The 27,001-nt window shown below is 47.8% G+C and overlaps 1 protein-coding gene across 1 annotated transcript in view; it reads right to left on the bottom strand.

Annotated features, from left to right (window-relative positions):
- The window catches only part of CTNNA1 (catenin alpha 1), a 113,542-nt gene that overhangs the window by 24,736 nt on the left and 61,805 nt on the right, over positions 1–27,001 (bottom strand). Inside the window, exons 8-10 of the mRNA XM_033072888.1 lie at positions 21,433–21,513; positions 20,494–20,646; positions 5,685–5,777 (exon numbers count right to left, since the gene is read on the bottom strand). Coding sequence (XP_032928779.1) covers positions 5,685–5,777; positions 20,494–20,646; positions 21,433–21,513 — 327 coding nt within the window. The remainder of the gene's footprint in view (positions 1–5,684; positions 5,778–20,493; positions 20,647–21,432; positions 21,514–27,001) is intronic.

The following is a 27,001-nucleotide window of genomic DNA, read 5'->3' as shown; positions in this document are numbered from 1 at the left end:
ACCCTGTGCCAGCCCTGCCCACCCTGCCAGGGAACAATTCCTGCCCAAGATCCCACCCAGCCCTGCCCACCCTGCCAGGGAGCAATTCCTGCCCAAGATCCCACCGAGCCCTGCCCTCAGCTCCAGTTCCTGCTGCACAGTCCCTCTCCAGTTCCCTGCAGCCCCCTCAGATACTTTTTTTTTTTCTTTTTTCTTTTTTTTGGAGCTGAGGGCTGATTCTGTAGTGCCAGTCCACATAGAAGCTGCAAGAATTTTGGTCTTTTATCATTTGGTGTCATTTATCTTGCTCCATTTTGCATTTCACTGGGTTCAAATGCTGAAACTTGGGGGGTCTCAGGGACTTTGTGTCTCTCCTGGAAGCTGTTCCACCACTGTGCTCCCCAGCTCCTGTGCTGAAACAAAGGGCCCTTACTCAGTAACACACTCCTTTCTACAGAACTGAATCCTTTTCCTGCTCTTTGCTTCTTTTTATGCAACAGTAGCTGTTTGAATTTCTAAAATTGTTGTTTTTCTGGTCAGCCTTGGCCTGTGCTGGCAGTTCTTCCCAGCCAGCCTGGGTGATGCAAATCTGCAATCCAAGTGTTAAGTTTTTAATAGAAGCATTTCTACTCAATGCCAATAAAATGTTTCAAGCACCTGTAATTAAACAGTCTGGAGACAGATCTGCTCGTTAGAACATTCAAAAAATCTGACAGTCTTTCAAGGAGATGAAAAAAGGGGACAATTGTTTGATGTTAAGTCTTTACTGCAAGAAAAATTAAATTCTCTCCTTCTCCAAAACAGCCACCAGGAAAATGGTGGTGGCTGGGCACTCAGGGAGAGCCAAGCCTGCTGCTCACATTTGGGTTTGGTTGATTTGAGGGGTGGTCTGCAGGGTTTCTTTATTTCTCTAAGACACTCCAACTTTTAAACAAAAGTTTCTGGAACTCTCCATGGGATTCCTTCTGCTTTGGTATTTTGTCTCTGTGTCAGTAGGTGTGATCACATATGAGCCATCTGCCTCATCAGAAATCTATAAGCAGCAAATGGCTTTTCAAGCAGCTCAAAATTGGAATAGAAGGATGTGAACAAGCAGTTATTAAAACAAGATGTTAATATGAGAAGAGCCAATTTATTTTTATTAAAGATGTAATTTAATCCAAGAATTCTCTGGAGTCAGTTTGATGGGTGAGCAACTCCCACACTCCAGCAGGTATGGAGGGGGCTGGCAAGGACCTGGGGCTGCCTGGTGGCTTCCCAAGGTTTCTTTGGAGGGTGAGATCTTTGGGATGTGGTGGAAAAACACAGCCAGCCCTGCCTTCCATGGGGACAGGGGCAGGTGTGTCCTGCAGCCACCCCAGGAGCTGCTCAGGCTGCAGGGCTCCAGCTTTGGCTGCCAGAAGCAAACACCCAAAAAAAACCACCCCAAAGCAACCTGATGGGAACATCACCCAAAAAAACACCTCCACCCCCCAAAAAAAAACTTCCACCCCAGAGCAACCTGATGGGAACTCCACCCCCCCAAAAAAAAAACCTCCACCCCAAAGCAAGCTGATGAGAACTCCAGCCCAAAGTCCTTCCTTCCAGCACCCAGCCTGACTGCATTTGGGTAGGACTCTACAGATGGACTCATGGAGGCTGCCAAACCCAAGGGTCAGTGCAGGGCTGGTGCCAGCAGCTCCAGTGACAGCAGTGTCACCTCCAGAGCTGCAGCAGTTCCTGCTCTCAGACTGGGCTGGGCCGTTCCCACTGCTGGTTCCCAACTCTTACAGCCTGCATGAGCAGCACTGATGGTTCAGCTCCCCTAAAGGCACCTTTAATGCAAAATGCTGTCACCAAGCAGCCCCTGAAGGCTCCCAAAAAGTCCTTCCTGAAGCAGAGCACAGGAGCAGAGCTGGCAGCCAGATCCAGGTTTCTCAGTGGAGAGCAACAGAATCTTTCCCTAATTCACCACTGGCAAGCTCTGTGTTCAGTGAGAAGGCAAAGAAAAGTTCCCTCTGTGCTCTGTGGGGCCAAGGCAGGCACAGGCAGCTATTGCAAGCATTGCACAGCAGTCATTTTCCATTCCCATTGACAGTTTAAGCTTTTTTTTTTTAATTTAACTGTACTAACGGAGAGCTTTGCTCCTTCATCTTAACCCCCCTGAGCCCAGCCTGCTCCCCTCACCCAGCAGGGCTCAGGGGACTCCTGTGAGGTGCTGGACAAAACTGCTTCCTTCCCACACACAATTCCAGCAATTCTCCACATAGAGAACTCAGGCAGGCTGGTGAATCAGGGCTGGAGAAGAAAACACAGTGACCCACTGGAGCTGCCTTATTTCTGCCCCCACAGCCAGACTGAAATCACCCAGCTGGCTGCTCCTGCACAGCCCATCCCAAAGCTGCTCCTGCACCCTCAAAAGGGAGCTCTAAATACCCCATTAAGGCTTCAACCTCACATTAATTTCTGTGCTAATTGGCTGGGGACCCACAGGAAGGATGATGTTACTCCTGAGGAAGAGCTGATTTCCAGCAACAAAACCACGCTCAATAAATCCACTGCTTGTTACTGTGGAGACCTTTGCATGAAAAAATTTCTGCATTTTCTTTTTCCTCAAAGGAAATTTCAAACCTGAGGAGGCCTGAACCCAAGGGTGACACTGGCAAGGACTGACTGCCAACAAAACTTGCAGGTTTTCCCCAGGCAGCTTGAAGAGTTGCATGTTCCTTCCTCCTGCTGCCAGTTCAATGGCTCCTGATGGCAAGGGAGGGAATTACAGCTCTATTTGAGCTCCAGCTTTTATAATTAACTCTGCAGATTGATTTCTGCAGAAATCATTCTTTAACCAGGAATTCCCTACTCCCAGAATGGCCTCTACTCAGATAAACTATTTAAGAGGTTACCTGGGACTCAAGTGCATTAAATTTCAGTTTCATCTTTCAAGCCCAGCAATACTCTGAATTACATTTCATACACTGTATTTCTGTGTGTTACTGGTATCTTGAAGTTTCTGGTAGTATTGTAATCACTGATTGACATGAGTTATTCTGAATCCAGCATCTTCCTGCAAAAACACCACCTGAGCCCCAGAAAACCCCTCCAAAAACATACAGGGCATATAATGTTTGGTTTAACCTGTATCTTATGGCTAATTCACACATTTGTTCAGCACAGCCACCCAGGAGGATGCAAGAAGCAGCTGTGAACCTCATCAGGAATAAACTGCAAAATAAACAGGTAATTGTCTGAAAAAGGACATGAAATCTCACTTTGCTGTTCCTGATACTGAGAATCTTTTAGAGATTGTGGGAACACCCGAGGTTTGCGGACAGGCTGAGGGAGGCAGCTGAGGAGGAGGAGGATGGAGAGCTGTGCTGCCTGCTCTGGCACAAGATGAGCTATTGTTACCAGAAAACACAGATGCCATTTGTAAAACAGCTCAGACAAGTGCCCCTAATTATCCCTCAGGATTCACAACATGTTTAAATACTCTTAGAGCATTAAAGAATCAACCCCAGAGCATGTAATGTAATATAAAAGCACTCTTCCAGCTGCTATGAACATCTCCAGTGTCATTTACTAATCTCTTCGTGAGACCCTGAAATCAAGGCAAGGCTATGCACTGGAGCATCTAAACTGTAGGCTTGGAAGTTCAGAGATGTGACCTTTGCAAAGCCAAAATCCATCAGTCAAAGCCCCTGTGCATTTATAGATACTCAGAGCTCTGGGTGTTAAATATATTGTCCATAATCCCCCAAGTCAGAGGTCAGCAGCTGCACTTCAGGAGATGTGGCCACCCTGGTGCTGCAGCTGGGTCATCACTGTGCTTATTTTATCCAGGAGTAGATTTATTTAAACACACACTTAGTTGTTGGAAAAGCAAAGATAGAAGAGTCTGAAATACACACAATGTCAGCAATGGGGAGAGGAAAACACCCCCACAGACTTGGACAAGCACCAGAAACATTCAGATTCAAAAAGAACCTAACTTTCTTCAGATGATTATTTTCCAAAGCAGCAGCATTTGTTTGGAACACCCTGTGTTAGACACCCATATTCTGGGAGATAACTAAAAAAAACTTACATCAGCCTAGCTGGCTCCTTCAGGAGAGAGCAAGCCCTCAGAGCAGGGAAGATGCATTTGTAAAAGCTTTTTCTTCCACATGCTTTGTTCCAGCTGCAGAACTTGACCTTTGGTTTCAGCAGCCATGCCCAGGGTGGGGGCAGAGAACTGCTGAGAGAAAGGCAGGAGTGGGAACAGAGAGAGACTGGGAGCACAGAGAGCCAAACTGGGAGCACAGAGAGAGAGACTGGGAGCACAGAGAGCCAAACTGGGAGCACAGTGAGAGACTGGGAGCACAGAGAGAGAGAACTGGGAGCACAGAGAGAGAGACTGGGAGCACAGAGAGAGAGAGACTGGGAGCACAGAGAGCCAAACTGGGAGCACAGTGAGAGACTGGGAGCACAGAGAGAGAGAACTGGGAGCACAGAGAGAGAGACTGGGAGCACAGAGAGAGAGAACTGGGAGCACAGAGAGAGAGACTGGGAGCACAGAGAGAGACTGGGAGCACAGAGAGAGAGAACTGGGAGCACAGAGAGAGAGAGACTGGGAGCACAAACAGAGAGACTGGGAGCACAGAGAGAGACTGGGAGCACAGAGAGAGAGACTGGGAGCACAAAGAAACACCCTGGGATGCCCAAAGGCCTCCTTTAGGATTTCATGCTTTATGTCCTCCTGTTTCACAGCAATCACCTGCAGGTCCCACAGAAGGTGACCCAGCCCTGCTCCTCACACTGCCTTCACCCATCCCTGCTACAGGTGAGAACATCTCTCTTCCTTTGCACTGGTTTTAAAGAAGGACCAATACAGATGGGGAAACCTGGAGAACTTCCAAGTAATCCTGAGACAACACACTGTATTTTCATAAAATGCTATTTTGCCTGTTTTTCCAAGTACCTATTTTCTGTCAGTTCTTCCTTACCAACAACAGCTTATTTGGATAGTTTAGATCTGAGTTTCCTGTTGCTTTAAAAAATGGAAATTACACAAATCAACAGCACCCTGCAGTCTTCAGGGGTTCATCCAAGTATCTAGCTGTTGACATTTAAAACACCAGGCTGTCAAAAAGGAAGAGGATAGTCTAGTGCTTATATAAACTTAATTTCCTTGTTTCCATTAAAAAGTTATTAATTAAAAGGTAGTCTCAGCCAGGTTCACACTGTTCACACACAGCCAACTTCCTCTCATCCTACTCCATCGGGAAGATTATTTGGCATATTTATATTCTACTCAGGCAAAAATAGTATTTTATAATTCATCTTACAGCCTGCCCAGGAGCAGTGCTAGCACCTTCCCAAGGCACCTTCCTGCAGCACAGATGTGCCCAGGAAACCACTGCAGCTCCCACATTCACCAGCTGCAGGAATGTCCTGGTGACATGGAACTGGAGCTGTGACACAAAAATGACCCTTTCACATCAGTGACTCCTCTGCCATGATTTTAAACTTCCTAACTCTTGATGCTTATGCTGCATTTCATCCTATGTGGGGAAAAAATCAAGTTCTGCAGCAAGTCACAGCCAGCCACTGAGACCAGAGCATGTCCACAGCAGCACCAGGTGCCCAGCTGGCTGGGGTTTGTCCCCTGGCTGACACCTGTCCTTACCTGGGGACACAGGGCCTCCAGCTGGCTGGGGTTTGTCCCCTGGAGTGACACCTGTCCTTACCTGGGGACACAGGGCCTCCAGCTGGCTGGCTGACATGCGAACCAACTTCACACCTTCCTCGTTGTTGGAGATGGAGCAGGCCAGGTTGGCAACCTGTGAGAGACAGGAGAAAACAAAACACAACTGTGAGAATTGGGGCTCTTTTCTTCTGTAGAGAACTTCTGCCTAATGCCAACAGTGACCAGTAACACATCATGGAACAAAAAGATTCCACATTTGTTCTGTTCTAACCAGTTTGGACACAACTAATGGCACCTGTTCCTTCTGTAGACTTTAGATCATGGAATACAGACTGGTTGGGGTTAGGAGGGATCTCACAGCCCACTCAGAGCCACCCCTGCCAAGGCAGGAACAGCTCCCACTGTCCCATTGCTCCAATCCCAATGTCCAGCCTGGCCTTGGGCACTGCCAGGGATCCAGGGGCAGCCAGAGCTGCTCTGGGCACCCTCTGCCAGCCCTGCCCACCCTGCCAGGGAACAATTCCTGCCCAAAATCCCATCCAGCCCTGCCATTCCCTGTGTCCTGTCCCTCCATCCCTTTGTCCCAGCTCCCTCTCCAGCTCTCCTGCAGCTCCTTCAAGGCCACCCTGAGCTCACCCCAAAGCTCCTCCTGTCCAGGTGAACAATCCCAGCTGTGCCAGCCTTTCCTCCCAGCAGAGCTGCTCCATCCTCTGCTCATCCTGGAGCCTCCTCTGGGCTGGCTGCAGCAGCTGCAGCTCCTCCCTGTGCTGGGGCAGCTCTGCAGGTGGGCTCTCACCTCAGCACAGGGCACAGGGACAGAATCCCCTCCCTGCTGTGGCTCAGGAGCTCTGGGTGCTGGGGCAGGTCCAGCTCTCATCCCCAGCCAGTCCAACATCACTGCCAGCCCTGAGCTCTCTGCAGGGAGAGGCACAAGAGCAGCACTGCAGGCACAGTTCCACACCCCAACAGCAGACTGGGATCCCACAGCAGCCCCCAGAGCTGGAGCTGGTTTGCTGTGACCCACAGGGCCCCTCTGGGACATGACAGGTACAGCCTGGCAGGTGTTCCCTCTGTGCTGCAACTCAGCAAGGAAAACCAGAACAGGAGATCTTCAAGATGCATCCACAGGCCTCCCAAATTTCAACAGGATCTCTGGTGATAAAAACTTCACAACCTTGACCTGCTGCACAGCATCACCCTTAACTAGGCCAGCCTGAAGCAGGGACCTCAGGAACACCTGCCTTGTGAGAGCACAGAGGATGGGGACAGCAGAGAACTTGGTAATTGAAGATATTCCTCATCCCAGAGCTACTCTCAGGGGAAGGAAGTCTGAAATAAGTTACACTTCTCAGCTGACAGGTGAATGACAAGCATGTTATTCTGAGCCATTTGAACACAGAAAGCTGTAAAAATAGCAGCAAGTGAACTGAGACGAACACTGAGTCCTGTCCTTCCAGAGGCTGAGCAGCCTGCAAAGCCCCCTGTAAATGTGCCATAAAAGCATCACCTGGAGCCAGCAGATGCTCACTAACACCACTGAACCAGATTTCTCCTGATACTTTTTTCTATAAGCTGGGGAATTTCCATTCTGCCTTTAATTAAACTATTCTTTGCACTCATGTAAGCAATTTTGAAGTAGTATCTGCTGCTCCACCACATGCTTTTCCCCCTCCCCAAGGCCTTCCCTCATGGCAGATGTTCCCACACAGAATACATTACTGTCCTGCAAATCATCCAGCACGTGCCATTACACTTGAACAGCACTTTTCATCAACCCCATGATCAATTTGGGGAGCAAAATCAAGTTCCCACTGCAAAGCACAGGCCTCTTCCTCCCTGCCAAGTGACAGAGGATGGAAAGCAAGGTGTCAAGAGGAGAGGTGTTTCCAGCACAGAACAAGCAAGCAAACAGATGTGACAGCACAGATTTGGAGGAAAACAAACTGAAGTTGAGAGAAAGACTGTGCAGCATCAACAACAGCGAGGAATCCCTGCCAGCTCTCAGCAGTGTTTTGTGTCCTGCTCCTCAAGTTTCTCTTCCCCTGGTGTTTGGATTGAGGCAGGGGTGAAGCGCAGGATGTGCCCAGCTGAGCCAGAGCTCTGTGCTCCTCCTCTGTGCCACCACAGCTCCAGCCCAGCCCCTGGAACTCCCTCTCACAGGGGGCTGTGCTGGAACATTGGGGAGTTTTCCTGTTCATTTGCCATGCCTTGAATCCCCAGTCCCCAGCGAGCTGCTGGGATGGATGATGGTGAAGTACATCATGCTTTTCTGTAGAGGCTCATCACAATCAAAGGACAATCAGGTGCCATGATTTACAAGTCAAATAAAGATTTTGCTGTTGGTTTAAGCACAGGTCATATTTTTGAGGCACACCAGTTTGCCAATACTTTTTATGGCCCATATTTCCAAGTCATTCCTGCCTCCCCAGCAGCACCACAACCTCCAGGAAAGAGGAGAACACAAAGCTCTATTGAGCAGGGGCAGAACAAAAGGGCCATTGAAGCACCACAGAATCAGCCTCCCCGATATCTGGAGATGTTGTGCTGTCTCTCAAGCCAAGTGTGATGAATCAAGCGCACAGAAACCCTGCTCTGTCTGAGCACAGAGAGCCAAAGAAGTTCATAATGGAGTGTCCCCACCGTGGCACAGTGACAATTTGCTTTTTTTGCACAGTCATTTTTTGAACAGTCATTTTTCTCCTGAATACCCAACTGATGGCAATTCTTCTTGAGAAAGCGCCCGCCTGGCACTGCCAGCACCGATGAAAGGAGCGTGTGTGCTGCCCTGACTGAGCCTCTTTGGCAGTCTCAGACAATCCAACTCTTGGCTGCCACACCCCATCCCAGTGCCTCCAGAGCTCAACACTTCATCTCAGCACGCTCACCCAGCTCTGCTGGGCTGGTTTCTCTGCCAGATCTGCACACAAACTTCCCAGCAAACTCTGCTGAGCATCACAGCAAGCTGAGATGGCTTCAGAGTGCTGCAAACTCCCAGCAGTGCAGCATTTACTGCACCCTGGGAGGCTCTGCCAAACTGCTGGGAAACACTCACAAGCCTCTGCAAATCTGGAGTTTAAGAAGAGCTGTGTCTACTAATGAATCAAGTCGTAAATGACGTCACAGTGAGGTATTCTGAACTGTCAGCAGCCATCAGTGCTCTAGAACATGAATTGTGGAATTGCATGTACTGAGGTAGATGGCTGCAGGATCAAGAAATTTAATTTTAAAAGCACCTAAAAGGACTCATCTTCAATAGCTCCTGGGTGATTTGACAAGTAACTTCAAACTCCCCCTCTCTTCAGAGGGAAGAGGGTACTGCTGGCCAGTTATCTGGCACATACCCACAATACACTGCATTTTGTAGCTGAGATGAAGATCAACTCTTTCAAAGCCCACAGAGTGCTTGGAAATCATACATTTCCAAAACTTCTAAATTAAATAATGCACCTCAAGGGAACAAAAATTTCCTTTAAATCAAATGTGAATTAAATAGTTTCTCCATGTCTCCAACAAAGCAGCTGACTGACATAGTAAGTGGTCAGACTTGATTTAGAAAGAAGAACACTTGTGCTCGAGAGCAAAATAGCAATTGAATTCCCGCTGCATTTGTTCATTCTTACCATTCAATATCATCAAGCCCCTTTACATAAGCACTACTGGCACAGGCATCAAAGGAGACAAAACCACTGCAAATAATGTAATCAGCACAACGAGCAATCTCTTGAAAAAAGTTAAAAATACACTGGGAATGAAACGGTGCTGAGAGCGCGGCTCAGACCCCACTCTGCTGACACTCTGCTTTAAAAGGGGATCTCAAGGCTCTCTGCTCAGAGCCCACAGCTTCCCAGACCCCAAAGGCAGGGCAGATCCCAAGCAGCTGCTGGAGTTCAGAGGATGAGCTTCAGTTTCCCCCCAGTGCCAAGCGCAGGGCTGTGCCCAGCCATTCCCAGCAGGCATCGGACGGTGCCAAGAACAGCTGGATGGGCTCACCTGGAAAGGGCTGCCCTGACTCAAACCTCTTTGTTCCTAACACTGACATCACCACACTGCTGCTGGAACCCTGAGCATTTCACACTTTCTGTGCTGGCAGGCACTGACCCCCAGGAGAACACTGCTTTTGACCTGAGGCTGTGGAGAAAGCTTCCAGAATGGAATGGCAGAACTGGGATCGTGGGTGTGCAGTTTGAATAGAAGTGTGTAATATCACATGGTGGAAAACTTGTGCAGTTTGAATAGAAGTGTGTAATATCACATGGTGGAAAACTCAGAGTTTGGGGTTTGGGCATGTAGTAATAGATATAAAGCAGAAAAAGAAGGTAAAGCACAATAACTGCAAGATGATCTGAGGTGAGTGGCTCTGGTGCTGGCACAGTCTGGGAGCTGAATGCCCCAAATGCAGCTGGAGCAGTGCCCATGGGGTCCCTGTGCCCAGCACTGTGCCCAGCACTGTGTGATGTCTCTGTGGGTCACTGGGTGAGGGGATGGGGCCCTTGTGGCTCTGCACAAGTCCCTGACAGGAGGGGACAGCCCTAGGTCAGGCTCTGCTCCCAGGGAACAGGGACAGGAGGAGAGGGAATGGCCTCAGGGTGGATTTTAGGGGAAATTTCTTCACTGGAAGCAATGTCAAACCGTGGCAGAGCTGCCCAGAGCAGTGGTGGGGTCACCATTCCTGGGGGGATCTCAAAGCCATGTGGCACTTGGTGACAGGGCTCAGTGGTGGCCTTGGCAGTGCTGGACTCGAGGGGCTCAGGGGCTCTTCAGCTGCAGTGATTCCATGGCTCTGTGCCTTTGGAGGGGGCACAACTTCAGTGGCTCCTCAGAGGGGCAGATGCTATCTCAGGGCAAAGGGTCACTGGGAAAAGGTTATTAGGAAGAAGATGTACCTCCAATATTAAAAAAAATATTGTACCATCTGTCACAGAGTGATTCCATCTCAAATTCCAGTTAAGTTTGACTCTTCAGAATTTACTAATATTTAAATCAAGAAAAACTTGACATTTCTAAAGCTGTTCTTTCTACCATTAGCAACAGTTTGTGGCAGAGAACCGCCTCCCCTGACAAGACACAGGTTGTACCTTTTCCACATGAAATACATTTTTTGGGTTCTTTTTAAACTCAAAATTTGTTCAGATCGTGACTACAAAGTTAAATCTTCCATCAATTAAAAAACTGCAGCAGCCTCAACTGCACAAGTTTGGGGTCAGTGTTAAGTTTCTTAAATGACACTACTGAACATAACCAACAATGCTAATTCATAATAACACTGAGGTTGTGGGTCTGACCCCAGACACTTAAAAACTGCACTTGGTGATCCCTGTGGGTCCCTTCCAGCTCAGAACATTCTGTGATTCTGTGGAACATTCCAGCTTTGTCCTTGCTCCACCTTCTCTCTAGCCACAGGGGTTTCCTTCCAGGGAACTCTTTATTAAGGACTGGCCAATTGCGTTTTCAACAAAACATGCAATACTAAAAAAAAAAAAAAAAAAAAAAGGAATTATAATCTCTAACACTTCAAACCTTCCTTCTCAAGGATTTTGAAGGCTGACAATTAATGTGTTGAAGCCTCTGGATTGACTTCACAGACACAGAAACACCCCCCAGGCTTTCCTCCTTGTCTGCAGCCAATTTTCAGGACAGCTTTTTCACGACAGCAGAGTCTGCAGAGTGGTGCTGCTGCAAGCACCCCGAGCTGTGCAGCCCCAGGAGGGCTCTGCAAAGTGTTTGTTGTGAATTGGATGTTGTCAGAGCTGCCACCCATCCACACATCCCTGTGCAGGAGCCAAACTCACTGATGGAACTCTCAGGGTCTGGGCACTCTCACACCTGCAGCTGTAAAAACAGCACTGCAGAAAGAAGTTTTTCTGACTGTCTTACCCTGAGAAACTTTTCAGTTTAACATTGAGCAGAATCCTCCTGTAGCTGGTGCTGAACAACTCTTACACAAAATTAACAAACCCACATCCATGTGTACACAGATACTTTGGGAATTTCAATGCCACGGAAACCGAGCTTTTCAAAGGTGTTCTTGGCATTTTCATTTCTGATTAAACTTCAAAACTTCAGCTGCTTGTTCTATTTTTTTTTTTGGCTTTACATTTTACAATTTCTCTGGGAATGCAAATTCCAACTTTTAAGCAGCTTTAAAAAATCACCCATTTTAAAAGCACAGAAAGAAAGAATGGACAGGCAGCCATTGAACACTTTCCTCCTAGGGATTTGCTGAAGAAAAGTGTATCTGATATTCTCACAAAATTCAAACAGAGCACAGCTGATTTCTTCCTCCTCCATGTTAAAAAAACTTGTCCTCATTCCCTTCACACTGGTCAAAGCTCAGGAAATTAATTTATCTGCAGAAACAACTAATGGCAAGTGGAGACTCTGAGAAGAGATGTGTTGATTATGTAACCCCCATCCCTCTGTAGAAAGGCTTTCATTATTCACTAAGCCCATACATTTATTTATTCACCTGTGCACCACACTCAATATTCAAGATGAATCTGAGCATTTTAGCATCCAGCCCTAACAGGTGCTGCATGGGGGAGAAGTGTTACAGCTCTAACCCTACAGGTGTCAGCTCTAACCCCACAAACTCCCCTCCTGCAGAGGCACAGCTAACTGGGAATCCCAAAACCAGCCCCACTCCTTCAATGCAGGAGGAGCAGGGATCAAATACACTGGGACTCTGCAGAGCTGCCAGAGTCATGCTGTGATTTTATATGACTCCAGTAGCTGCAGCTGCACAGAAGGGACCTTGCAGGAGCTTGTTGTGGGCAGCAGAATGCCAATGTTATTAACTGAAAATAGTCAAAGTCTTTAAATAAAACAAGGCACAGGCAGACAAACTGCAGACGTAGAGCACGGGGAGAAGGAAGGACTGAGCTGCTATTTTCAGAGCTCTCACACAAACAGAAGAACAGTTTCATTCCAAGTCTGTTTATAAACACAAGGAGGGGAAGTTTCAGCTGGCTGGAGCAAAACTGGTGAGCCAAGGGTTGGTGATTTGGACACGAGGAATGGGGGTTACACAGTTTGTTATTTCAACAGGCTGGCAAGTGATGGCAAGAGAAAGGGAACAGAGACAATTCCACAAAGCCCCAGACTGGTTTTGGCTGGAGGGACCTCAAAGCTCATCCAGTGCCCCCCTTGCCATGGGGACACCTCCCACTGTCCCATAGATCCAACCCAAATGTCCAGCCTGGCCTGGGCACTGCCAGGGATCCAGGGGAAGCCACAGCTGCTCTGGACACCCTGTGCCAGCCCTGCCCACCCTGCCAGGGAGGAATTCCTGCCCAAAATCCCATCCAGCCCTGCCCTCTGGCAGTGGGAAGCCATTCCCCCTTGCTCTGTCTCTACATGCTGTTGTAAGAAATACAATAGTATAAAAATAAATGCATTGTGCACCTTCTGCTCCCTGTCACATTGAAGCAATGATTTCCATGGGTAACCACCTATAGCTTTGGATTACATCTCAATACTTCCACATTTCAAGCTGTATCTGTGTGTTTAAAATTCTGATTAAGGAATACAGCTTTGCACTTGCCTCTCATCCTGTCCAGAGCTGTCTCCAACCCCTCTCCAGCTCCCTGCAGCCATTCCAGGTCCAGCTGCCCTGCACAAACTCTGCTCCACACTGGCAAGCTCCTTCCATGGCCTGGAGGAAAAGTTCTTCCCCATTAGAGAGCCAAGGTTTCCCAGAGCTGCCAGGGTTTTGTGTGTTGCCAAGGTTTCATAGGGAAGGGAAGTTTTTCACCCAGCTGGGCAATCGCAGAGTTTGTGCATCAGGACAAAGCAGAGCAGTGCATGGGGACAGCTTCCCTCCTGCCAGCAGCAAAGCTTTTCAGCCAGACAGAAAGGTGTCTGAAGAGAATCAATACATCTAGAGCACAACCCACACCCACAGCAGGGAAGAGCAGCAATATCTTTATTCCCAGCCTGGATTTCCCTCTCTGCAGGGCTGCTACAGAACACCAGTGTGCGGCGTGGGCACCGTGCCCCTCGTGGTGCAGCTGTGGCAGCAGATGTGACTGCTGGCACAGGAACTATTCCTGCCTCAGACAAACAAGCTAAAGTGTTAAAATGTTGTTATAATCACAATCCACGTTAGTTACACAAGTCTGTGTGAGCTGCCATGACAGCAGTGACACCACTGGTGTGTGATGGAGAGCTCAGCTTCAGCTGAAACCTTCCGAGCAAACCCTCAGCTGAGATGCTCCTTAGCAACACAAATACCTTCCCCTAAAATAAAAGTGTTTCTAGTAGTGCTATTTGGACAGCACCCAAATCATTATCCTTATCCAGAAATGTCTCTGTTTGTCAAAGTGGAAATGAAGACAGGCTGGGAGAGCTGGGGGTGCTCACCTGGAGAGGAGAAGGATCCAGGGAGAGCTCAGAGCCCCTTCCAGGGGCTCCAGGAGAGTTGGAGAGGGACTGGGGACAGGGATGGAGGGACAGGACACAGGGAATGGCAGGGCTGGATGGGATTTTGGGCAGGAATTGTTCCCTGGCAGGGTGGGCAGGGCTGGATGGGATTTTGGGCAGGAATTCCTCTCTGGCAGGGTAGGCAGGGCTGGCACAGGGTGCCCAGAGCAGCTGTGGCTGCCCCTGGATCCCTGGCAGTGCCCCAGGCCAGGCTGGATGGATTTTGGAGCATCTGGGACAGTGGGAGGTATCCCTGCCATGGCAGGGTGGGATGGGATTTAAGGTCCCTCCCAGCCCAAACCAGTCTGGGATTCTGTGAAATTGCTCTTCTCTCCATCCCAGCTTGCTCATCACTCAGAACATGCTGCCTTCTGATCTGACTAAAGGCTTCCAAGTTGGTGCCTATTATTAGCTGCTTAAAGCAGTTTTTGGTGATTCACACAAGTGCTCATGGCACTGGAGCTGGAATTGTCAGTACACTGTGCTCTTCACAAGACGACAAAACAGTGTCAGGAACGAGCTCCACACACATTTCAGGCACCTCCCTGATGACATGACGTGACTAATAATCCAATATTGCTAATGACTGAGATGATGAAAACCCAGACATGCATCAAGGCTTTCACTTAAATATCAAGAATTAAAACGTTTATGCCACATCTATAAAAAACTTCACCCAAAAAGCCACTTAAAAATGCTGCTGGAATTAAGACTTAAATATCTGGAAAACAAAATAACTCTATTGCTTTTCAGCTCCCTCTGAAAAGGGAAGATGTTGTCATGAAGACAACACCTAAACCCAACTGCTCTCACACTTCCTGACTCTTTTACACATCTCCCTTTCCACAAAAGCTTCTGTTTCCAACAGGAAAAGGGGCAGAGTAAACACAGGGCAGTTTCTAGTGGAACAAAAAGCACATTAATATTTTCCATACCCCAAATTCCCCCCTCCAGGTGTGCCCAGAGCTCAGTGCAGTCCCACAGCAAGGTGACTGTGCCTGTGGCTGAGGTGTGGCACAAATGCCTCTCCTCCACCAGCAGCAGCAAACCACGAGGATTTCCAGAGAGAAATTTTGTCTCCTGACCCCAATCCCTGCCAGATTTGGGAGGATTCAACCCCTTCATCTCCCCCATCAGTTTTACTGTCATGGCCCTGCTTGTCCATGTGCACTCCCAATGGAATCTGGACACAAAGATTAACCTCCAGTCTCCTGTTCCTCTTCCAACATCATTTTTAAACTCTACAGCATCCTACACACCCTTTCATACATTATTTGGTGTAGCATTAGAAGACTGGCCTCAAAAAATAACCCTACAAGAACAGAAGTTAGCCTATTAAAAGGTCACTTGCCTTTACTTATGTATGATGTATTAAATTTGTATATCCAGTTTTGTTGAAAAATGTAGGAACATTTTTCTGCTGAGGCTTTCCTGCTTTTCTGATTATGAATGTAAGGAAAGCATGTTCTACGAGAAGAGTTTCATTTATTTATGAATTAGTTGACTAATAAAATGAACTTACAAGGAAAGTGCATCAGCTGTTGAAGAGTGTCAGACTTTGGAGGGCACATTAGAGTTACACTGGTCATTTATTGGAGACATTAGTTTTAAATTGCTGCCAAGGCTATCTATAGACAAATTACAGAAAACGTGCTTGTGCTTTGGAAGAGACATTTTGCTCATTTTGGTCTCCATTTTAAAAGGGAAATAACTCTGTCTCTCTTCTCCAGCCCACACTGCAAGGACATTTCCCTTGTAATACAAAATTACCTTAAAAATAAAAGCAATAAAAGACAAACCTGAGTTGGCAGATATTTTTCCCTCTGTAAATGAGAGTACTGGAAAAAACGGTGCTGAGGTACCCTGGTAATGAGCCTAGTCTGGAAAATGCTGGGTTTTGAGATTTAATAAAATTCAGAAAAACACTCCAAGTCAATATTTGAGCTGGGTGCCAAGTGCTTGTCTCCTGTGCTGGCAGCAGGGAGGGGACAGCACTGCAAGGATGGGCAAAGCCACCTCCAAAAAATCTGGAAATTCTGTGTGAACTCTGGGAATCAGGGGGCTGACAGGCACAAAGGACAGTCCTGGCAGAGCAGATTTACTCCTGGATCTGCTGGATTCTTCCACTCCATGCTTTGTTTGCAGTAAATGCTACCTGGCCATGCCCAGGGAAAGGGCACAGCTTCTCAACACCTTCATGGTGCCTCCAGCCCCAAAACCAGATTTTATTTGAAATCCAAGCTCTGTTTTATCCACTTCACTTTTTTTAAAAAAGCCTTTCACATGTAAAAATCCTGCAGCTGTTGAGACTCTGTGAACATACAGGCTGCAAGTCTGAGCAAATCTGGGTAACTGCAAGAAAATTGCAGCAAGTGTGCAAAGCTCCAGGCTTTGGGAGAGGGGTATTTTTAGATTTTAGACTGAAGAACAACTCCAGGACATCAGGCCAGACAGTGAGGGCAACAGAAGGGGGGAATGTCAGAGCAAGAGGCTACAGAAAGCTTATGGAGCTGCAAGTGCCCAAATGTGATTCTTTCCAAGCAAATAAATTTGCCGTCTGCATCTGTTCATGGGTTTCACTGAAAATGAGAAAATCATCACTCCATATGCAAGATGTAACCCAGTGCATTAAAAAAAGGCACAGAGTAGTCTTTTCAGATAACTTAAGGCAATTAGAAAAAAAAAAAATCAATGCTTATGAAACACCATTGAGAGCTTTTGCCTCCTTGGTCTCACCAGTATTTCTCTTGGTAAGAAGAAGACTTATAAATAAAATTTAAGTTGAGAAAAAGGTGGTGGGCTCCAGAGGAAGGAGCAATCATTTGTTCTTTTTAAGGAATTACAAACTCCAAATATATTCTCCAAAATATTCTTCAGCAAGCAAACTGCAGGACTTCAACTTGGACTCTGTCCTTATTTATCTTTTATTTCCTAATTTCTTAGGGTGTGAAAAACTTTTCCATTAAAAGCACACAGAGTTGCAGTGTCTCCCAGTGTAATCCACAAGCTAATTTTCACTTTTCTGAAGCATTCAGCAGCGTGGCAAAGGTTTCTGTTGAACATGTCTGGCTTGTTCCCTGTGCAGGAGCATCCCTGGGGAGCTGCACAAAGCAGCTGAGCACAAGCCCTGCTCAGAGCCTGGCAGGACAGAGTGGTGCTCAGTGACATCACTGGGATGGCAGCAGGACAGCCCTGGCCCTCCTGGCCAGGAACAGCCACTCCAAGGATGTCCTTCCCCAAGAGCACAGCCAGCCTGGACAGCCAAGGTGACCTCACCCAGTGGGAAAAAACCATTGGAATGGAGTCAGCAGTTCACAATCTGCAAATTGGGACTTCTGGAGTTTACAAGTGAATATAACTTTTTGTTAGGCTGCTTCCCCAAATGCTGTCCTTTCTGTTATTCTTGTGTGCTACATTGAAATTGGCTTCTCCATTCCTGAATTAAACTCCTTTAACCAAATTCAGCCAGAGTTAATGGTCTGTTAGCACAGAGCAATTTTGAAAGCTATCTTTGAAATGTATTATTCAACTGAGACAAGGCTCATTCTACTCTTTTACTGTTACCCAGTTTTCAAAAGGCAGGATAAAAGGGTTAGGATTTTACTACGTGGGAAACAAATTAGATGGGAGCCCTTTGGGATGCTCTTGGGATGGGTTCTCTAGAAGACACAGACCCAGCAGGCAAATCAGCTTTTTGTGGTTATTGCACCTTTTGGTCAAATTTGGCAGCCTGGACGTTAGGAACCACAAAAGCAGAGAGTGCTGTGCTGCCAAGAAGGGAACATTTCAAAAGGAAATTACCCAAATCATGTGCTTGCATCTCTTTATGGGTGCTTGGAGGGCCCATAAACAGCTCTGCACTGCAGGAGCAAGAACTCCCTGTGCTGAGGCAGGGCAGAACCAGCACTGCCACTCCTGGCTGGACACAGTCTAGTATGAAAAATGAGATAAAGCAAATCTCTCTCATGATGTATCTCTGGGGCTGCTTCACTGACTCCTCCTGCTCACAGACACGGGGGCATTACCCCATGGAGCAAACCCTGCAACAATGCAGTGGGGATGTGCTGAGCTCCAGGAAGGGAGGAAGGGAGGAAGGAAGGATTGATTCCAGGAAGGATTCCAGGAAGGATTCCAGTAAGGATTCCAGGATTGCAGGAAGGAACCAGGCCATGCTATAGCACAGCTCCACACTCTGCTGCAGCTGTTTGGGCACATTTGATGTCCTGAGCTGCCCAGGAGCAGCTGTGAGGGCAGTTCTGATAAACTCCCTGCACACACATTCCCCTGAAGCAATCACTGCCCATCTCATGGGGCAGAACACCTTCAACTCTGCTCTTAAACCACCTTTTGTTGTTCCTCCTGAGTCTCCTGCCCAAGAGCAGGATCAGGAGGGAACTGGCAAACATCCTTCTCCATTCTGGCAGAGGCACGAGACAATTCAAGTGCAACCCACCCTGACCCACCTTCCTGCAATGACTCTGACATCCCATACAGCTCTGGTGGCACTCCTGCCCCTGGGACAGGGCTCTGCAGGAGCTCTATTCCCTTCTGTCCAAGCTAAGTGCACATGTGAATCCATCCCCATTCAGGGAAGAGCTTGATAAACCATCCACATCATGCTACTCTACAACTACAGCTACATTTCAGACTGCAAAAGCAGCAACCAAGCCTTCAAAAAGCTGTTGCAGCAACATATCATTTTAGCAGAACCTCTTGATGTCACTCAAAAATATTGCTGAATATCAACTTCCAGGGAAATAGTCCTTGCAAGACAAGAGTCTGGCTGTGCAGAGGCTCTGGGAAACAATTCTGCAGCCTGGCATGTGCACACCAGGTAGGGCCAGTGCCAGGGAGGTTGGAACTGTGGGACACAGCTCCTGAGGGGACAGGGAGAGGAGTTCACCCATCAAGGGCTGGGGAGAAGCTCAGGGACAGAGCAGCACCATTATTCCTTCCTAATTATGCCAATAAATTCCACAGAGCTGCTGAGGAGGTAGCAGAACTCTGGCAGAACAGGCACTGCTATTGTTACACGATTCAACTTCTCCTGTAAACAAGCCCTAAAAATAATTTTCTAGATAAATCAGGCTTGCAACATGAAGAAGGGAGGCTTTAGACCAAACCCACTTCAAAGTGTTCCCAAGGCTGTATCCTGCTGCCAAGGCAGGGCACAGCAGCCCTGCCTTCCCTCCACATGCTGCTTTGCAGAACAGCATCAGTTACTTAAAATTTAGATTAGAATAACTTTGCAGCTCTAGGAGGACAGCGTTGATGCTGAAACATGACAAGCCAAAAGAGGAAAATGGATGCCTTCAAGGAATTAAAAGATGTTCATTGCTTAGAGAGCAGCTCTAAAGAGCTGGACAAACTTCCTGCACCCTGGACTGTGGGGCAGCAGTTCCAGAACACTATGAAAAATACATTGTGCAGGTCAGAAGCTGCTTTTACTGATGTCTGATTATTCTTATTCTTTTATTCTTATTCTTTTACTCTTTTTCTTACTCTTAAGTAATTTAAGTCAGCCCAGCTGTGTGAGCATTCCCCACATGCCATGCAGACACATGGACTCCATTATCAAACACAGACACAAAGTGGCCTGGGACTGTTCCCTGGGAGCTGCTGGAGTTGAGCATACCCAGCCAGAGCCTCAAAGCACAGAAGAGCACACGAGGGGTTTCTAAAGCTCACTCCCCTGGCCAGGGGAGCTCAGGGTGGACATCAGCAGGAATTTCCCCATGGAAAGGGTGCTCAGGGATTGGAAGTGCCCAGGGAGGGTTGGATCCCCATCCTGGAGTGTCCCAGGAATTCCTGGAGGTGGCACTGAGCGCTCTGGGTGGGGACAAGGTGAGGATGGGGCACAGCCTGGGAGGGATTTTGCAGCCCCAGTGATCCCAGTTCAGCCAGGCTGGTCCCAGTTAGGCTGGCTTTCTCCCCAGTCAGAGCTCTGCAGAGCCTTTGGGTTCTCCTCACAGAGGGGTGCCAGGGGTCAGGTGTGCTGTTACCCCAAGTGTTCTGTTTGCTCTTTACACACACGAGCAGCTCTTCATTCTGAAAGCCTTCACACCAAAAGCCTGATTATATTTATGGGATTTTACTGGAAAGAAAAACCCTCCAGGCTTCAAAGCCATGGGTGAAACTGTCCAGCAGGAAAATCCTGCCCTGCTCTCCCTTACTCCAAGTAACAAAGCCTTTATCATATACTCACATTGTAATATCCACAACTACAGGAGTTATTTAACAGCTCCTTTTGATAAGCTTACATTGTCAATTATTTAAATATTAAATCGTGCTTAAGTTAATTCAAATAAAATTTTAAAAGGAAATTTACTACAGAATTTGCTTTGTGCTTCAACAGAATTGAAAAACCTGTTTTGCCTAGTCCTGCCTTAATTTAACTAGCAACAATTAAATTTTAATTTGTACCATCTTACCTCAATCAATTTGTTGGCATGTTCACGGAAAACCTGGGCATATTCTTTAACTTCTTTCTCATTCCCATTCTTGGCAGCTTCAATCAATACTAAAAGAGGAACATTTGTTTCCAGAAAAGAGTCTGAAACGTGGTCCATAACAGCTTTGCGGAGCTAAAATAAAAAGAAAAGAATGAGTAACTCCTCAGCAGTGCTGCACTGCTGCTCCCTCTCACTGGATTAATACGTAAAGCTTAAACTACTTTTGTCATTGATCCTTTTTCTTTTGTGTGACCAAGGCTTTCCCTGCACAAAATCTTGTCTACACACTTCTTGCTTCAATTTAAATTAAATCTCCTTAAAAAATGGATTAGTTATAGAAGTGCAAGTCACCAGTTTGGCCACAAATATTGATTTAGCAGCTCATATTGGTTTTGTCTGAGTAAATTTGCTGCTTTCCCTCAGCTGATTAAACAACACACTGATTTAACTTTTTTATTTTTCTGCTAGAATAAAAACATTTTTCAACAAACCTGATCCATATTCTCACTTACTCAAAAATAGGAATATATTGCTTTAAACCAAACAGACAAAAAGCTGATGCTATATAAATATATCTCTCAAATAAAACAGGTTGAGATGAACACCACCAGAATTATAAAATATCACTGATTATCTTCCAAGTCCATCAAGTGGAAGTTGCTTTTTGGGGGGGGGTTGGTTGGGTTTTTAAACCTCTCTTGCCATGAGGATGATTAAGACTCCAACACCTGCATCACACAGGGAATTAACAGGGAATTACATCCCACCCCATGCTTCCCACTGCAAGCTTCTGCCTTTCAACTCACTGAAGACAGGCAGCAAACCCAGTGCCCCATTTTTGTACAGCAAATCTGTGCCCCATTTTGTAAAAGGAATGCCCAGGCTGGTGTGCCTGGGCAGCCCCTGTGCCGTGCTCACCTGCCTGCGCAGATCTCTGGTCTTCTTGGTCATTTTATCAATGGCAGAGTTCAGGGCATCACTCCTCTCCTTGCGGCCAGCCTGACAAACAGAGAGGTCATTCACACAAAGAGCTCACTCAGGGTCTCAGAATTAAACCAGTTATTATTCATTTCAAGTGTCTGCTAACATTCTTTTTCCATTTTTGAGGTTTGTGAAGCACTGGCAGCAGTCTCCACCTCCCCAATAAAGCAGTCACTGCTCCCTCCACACCCCACCCCAGGGATCACACAGCACTGCTCCTGTCAAAAGTCCAGAATCAAAAGCCCAAATCCTTATAAACCATTTGTTGGGTAAGAAATTCAACATTTCTCCAGCCTCCAGGCCCACCCATGGGCAGCTGCCAAGGTTTGATCCAAGGTTTTGTCTGAGTCCTGTTGTCAGAGAGGCCAAAGGGCCAGGCAGCAGAGGCAGCCTCCCTTTGCCATCAGGGTTTCCTTTTCCACTGGCTCTAAAATATCCTCCCTCCCAGCAAATTAAGAGCCAGATAAGACAGTGGTGGTGGTCTGGTTTTGCTGGGAGATTTTTCTCTTTAATATAGCTTATATTAGGGTTTCAAAACACACTTTATTCAACCACAATCCAATTTCTGAAGTCCTAAGCCACAATCAATATAATTATCCAGTTGAGAAGAAAAACCATTTAGCAGTGCTGCAGTGAGGGTATGCCAGGTATCAATTCTCCAGGTGACAGGCTGGTGTGAAATATCTGAATGAACAGCCTTGAATCTAAAACATCAAGTCCACTCTACAGCAGAAATAAAAAATGGGGGGAGGGAGTCAGGATGTTGTAATGTCATTAGAGTGTAATGAATTATTGAAGATTTGTCACTGCCACGATCAAGTTATTTGATTCTCATCACAAAAGGTAACTGAAAAGTGACTGGAGCTGAACCCAGGAGCTCGTTGTGACACCGCCAAGCCTTCAGCAGCCCTGGCACTGGCCCCTGCTTTGCTCTACACTCAAAAATCAAAGCTGAAGGCTCTAAATAAAGTGAAGATTAATGCACTGATTTACCCAGCACTTTGCTGTTGCCCTGCTCAGGGGATGTGACAGACAAGGCTTCCTGAGCAGTGGTTCTGTCCCTGGCACGCTGGGCAGGGCTGGCACCTTGCAGGGGACAGGGGACAGTGACCCAGAATGTGCCACCAGGCACTGCCCAGCCACAAGCTGCTCCCAGACACCAACCTGCAGTGGCAGCTGCCTCCCCTCCTGGTGTCTCACCCCTGTTCACCCATCCAACATGACCACTGCACTGAACCCACAGCACCCTCCCCACAGGCTGGGGCTTTTTCCCAGGAATATGTTTGGATCTAAGATATGTGCTCATCTATTATGCAGAAAGCCAAACATTCAGCTGTTCCAAGAAGTGCCATTTCACTTCTCCCCGGGTGCTCCCACATTACCATTTTAACAAGAAGCAGGAGCAGGGATCTGAGGCGAGGCCACCCATCAATTCCACTTTGCTGTCCCTGGCTTCACAGCCCACTGCAGCCTCGGTGCACAGCACCAGATGCCTTTTGGAGAGAGGAAAACCAAGAGATGCCTTCCACTAATGGCCCACTATGCAAAACAGCCCAAAAAGCAGATTACAGCCTGAGCAGCACTGATTTCTCACTGCTGATCCGTTCCTATGGAACCACACCACGTCCTAGCACACAAGGAGCTGCAGAACCCAGCCCCATTCAATTTTAGGAAGGCAGCTCCAGTTTATTTCCACCTTGTTGGCATGCACAAGTTTGAGTACAGAAGCATGACCAGAATTTACTTCAGAAGGCTGCAGGATAAAGCACCTAATTAAGCACGTGGAGTCACTAATTGGGATCCTTCATTAGGGCTGAGTGGGGGCAGAGCAGGACAGATCCAGGACACTTCAGTGGCTGCAGACACCCTTAAGTGACACCTTAAACCATCACAGCCAATTCCAGCCAAGGTCCTGGAGACAACACTGTGGGGTCAGCCAAACCCCATGATGAGCTGGTGGGACACATGAAATCCTGCACAGCCCGTGGCAGCACGAACCCTCCTGGCACAGAAACACCCTGAGGGTCACCCCTGACCACAGCACTGACATTTTCTGGCCAGGCTCCCACACACCTCAGGAATTTTACCCACTGGTTCCACCCTACATTTCCAAAGTCCTGTTTGAGCTGGGTTCCCTCTCTCAAGTAACAAATCATTTTTTAAAGGCTCCAAGTGCCAGTTTAGCTCTTTTGGGTAATTTGTTCCACTAATCAATTAGCCTGAGCATTAAAAACTGGTTCTGAAGTCTGGTGTGAACCTTCACTGAGGAGCCAGCTAATGACCCAGCAGCACAAGGCAGCCCAGCCAGCAGCTCCTGCATCCACGGGGTTAGGAGGACTCGCAAGAGTGAAGCCCAAATATTCAGATTTCTGAGAGGATTTTTAGATATTCAGCACAAAACTCTGCTGAGGGAATCACAAACCCCGCAGCCAGCGAGCAGCTAATGGATTCAGTAGATTTAATAGGGTCATGATGACCATGTCAATCATTCTGCAGCATGATATCCCAACTCTGACTGCTATCATGGATAATAAATTTAGCCATGGTGCAAATTTACCTTAAATTAAATCAGATCTTTATCAAAGACGATAGAATCGATGTTAAAAATTGCTTGTTTCCCCCACCCCTTTCATCTCTGCTCCTCCCTCACCACTGCTGCCCCTCTTGCAGAGCACCACAAACATTCCCTGTCACATCCCTGCAGTCCCAGCTCACACCACCCCCAGCAGGGTTTGTTGCAATGCTCAAAGCAAAGGAAGGGGATTTGTACACAGGGAGGGGAGCAGAATCCCCATTTCTGTCACAAAGCCTTAGGTGTGCTATCTGAATTCTGACAAGCAGAAGACAGACCCAAGCTTTTCCTACAGCTGTGGAGGCTCAGATCTAATCCTGACTGATTTACAGAGGTACAGGAGCATGGTGCTGGTGGTGCAGTCCACCAGGATCAGCAGAGCATGTGCTGTACCCAGCCACTCAGAGATGTTTTTGTAGCTGAATATCACAAATATCCGCTGTTAATCTTAAAGGTCCATCATCACTCTGGGCTAAGCTGAGCCCACAGAGGTATTGACACAGAAGTGCCCCCTGCTCACACCATCCCTGCAGAGCCCAGCATGCCCCCTCCCAAATCAGCACCCAGATGTGAGCCAGATGTGCCACTGCTGAGAGCCACACTGTCCCACCTGCCTCCCACCATACAATCACCCAAAAAGGATGCTTGGCAGAGAGGTTTCAGCTTCAGGTGCCTGTGAATTGCCTTGTGGGCTGTCAGTACAGCAGGTTAATGCTGGGGGCTGAAGGAGTGACAGGGGAGGGCTTGGCACACCCTCCTGCTGGCACTGTGCCACTCTGGGCTCTGCTGCCAGGGGACACACAGCACTGTGCCCCACGCTTGGCTTGGCTTTGCCACCCACCCTAACTCTGTGTCTACAAGGATAAACATGCACAGCCCTCCATCACTGTGACAGCACGGCTGCCAAAATCCCAGACAGAGCAGGGTAGGTTGCAGGCCAGGCAGGGTGAGCACTGGTGTGTGACCCACACCAATTCCAGCAGTGCTTTCACATTCAAGGGAGGGGAAGCAGGACTGTGCCCTGGTTTGCTGCAGGAAGGAATCTCCCACAGCCACCCACAGCTGAGCACAGCAAATGGGCTGCAGAGCATGGGCCAGGGCTCAGCAAGGACCTGAGGGACAATAAAGCTGCCTGCACTGTCCCCCTGTCCAGCTGGCCATGCCACAGCACAGCCAGGTTGCAGCACAGAGAGGGGAAGGGTGGCTCTGCTCTCACCCTGGTACAAGCAGGAATTAGAACGTGCAGCCAGTGCCAGGTGCAGAGAGCTACTGGGCAGGGAGGTGACAGCCACCACGCTGTGCCACCACAGTGTCACCACACGTACCCTTTGCTCCCATGAAGACAAGGACACCAACCCTCAGTGCCCATCCCTCCCAGTGCCCTCCCCAAAGCACTCTGCAGCTGGCTGAAGCCCTGGGCACATCCCTGCCATGCCTTTGTCCCAGGTGCCCCCTCCCAGGGCTCAGTGACAGAGCACACACGGTGACACTCCAGCCACATGTCCCTGCTCACCCCCTGCCTCACAGCCCTGTGACACAGCACTAACACAACCTCCTGGCCAAAAGGCAGATGCTGACACTTGCCAGGCAGAGGGCTGAGCCACACCTGTGTGTCCCAGCTGCTGCAGGTTCACATGCAGCTCCAGGGCTTGCACCCCGCAGGCCCCCAGCACAGCAAAGCCCCCACATCTCCATCCAGCAAAATGAGCTTGGATGTCGTTCTTAATACACTAGGAAGGCTTCCACAAGATGTCAGCCTAACTAAATGACAGCGCTCGCCTCAGGGTGCAATTCTACTTTGCCAGTGCATGGGTTTAGCAGGAAAAGCAGTTGTGGGGCTGCTCCAGCACTGGGCTGGGTGAGAAGCCCCCAGAAGGGTTATCCAGGTTAGTTAGGTCCTACCAAGCTCATTCCTGCCCATTTCCCTGCCCACGCTGCATGTGAGGGCTCAGGCTGCCATAAAGCAGAAGTGCCCAGGTGGCACCAGGCATGGCTTTCCATGCTGGGCACTGAGTTTCCAGGCTCAGAAGTGCATTCCCATGAGTTTTCTGGGGGTTTATTCCCAGCCTGTTGCACTTTGACACCCCAGGCAGCTCCCAAGGAACAATGTGAATGTTGCTGCAGCATTCCAGACTTCAGAGACTGAGATGCACACTTGTGGTAATAACTGTTATTTCACAGCAAGTGCACATAAAAACATGTTTTGCTAAGAAAAGCGCCCATAAAGTTCGTGTTAACAGTTTCCTAAACAGGAAACTCGCTGGCAAGGTGCTAAATAGCCCTTGTTTGGTTAAGGGCCAAAGAATGGAGAGCGTCAGAAAAGGAGCAACTCACCGTGTTTGAACATTAACTCTTAACTCTGTGCCAAATTACACAATCTTAACGTGGGAGGAACCTACCGGCAGATATTGATGCAAAAAAGCAAAATGTTTCCAACAATACCTAATTTCAGTCTCCTGGTATGAGGGAAAGAGGCAGCCCTGGGGAGGGCTGAGAGCTGACCTCAAATTATTCCCTTTAGAATGCTGCTGTGAAGTGTTATGGGAACATACTGAAGTGGAATTAGAATTCAAAGCAGCACCTGGGATCAGGGTGTTGCACAGAGGTGCTCCAAGAACTGCAGAGCTGTGGTTCCATGGGACAGCTGGAGCTGAGCCTGAGCTCTTCCTACACCCAACAATAAACAAGGAGAATCTCTTTAAACAGGTTTATGTAATTTCTTTGCATGTATTTCTTTCACACTGGAGAAAATGTGAAAACATTCACTATGGCAGAGCAATTTAAGGAATTTAGCTAACATTTCCTAATTTGCTTAATCATTAAAGACAGTTAACTCTCCTGATGGGTTCAGGGGAGGGTTTATTTGTTTTGCTTTAGCTTTTTTGAGATTTTATTCTTGTGTGTTCACCTTCTCCATCCCTTTACTTTCCACTC

This window comes from Catharus ustulatus, chromosome 15, assembly GCF_009819885.2.
Source record: "Catharus ustulatus isolate bCatUst1 chromosome 15, bCatUst1.pri.v2, whole genome shotgun sequence".
Lineage (NCBI taxonomy): Eukaryota > Metazoa > Chordata > Aves > Passeriformes > Turdidae > Catharus > Catharus ustulatus.
Note: the sequence above shows the minus strand (reverse complement) of the source record. Positions and strands in the feature narration are given on the sequence as shown.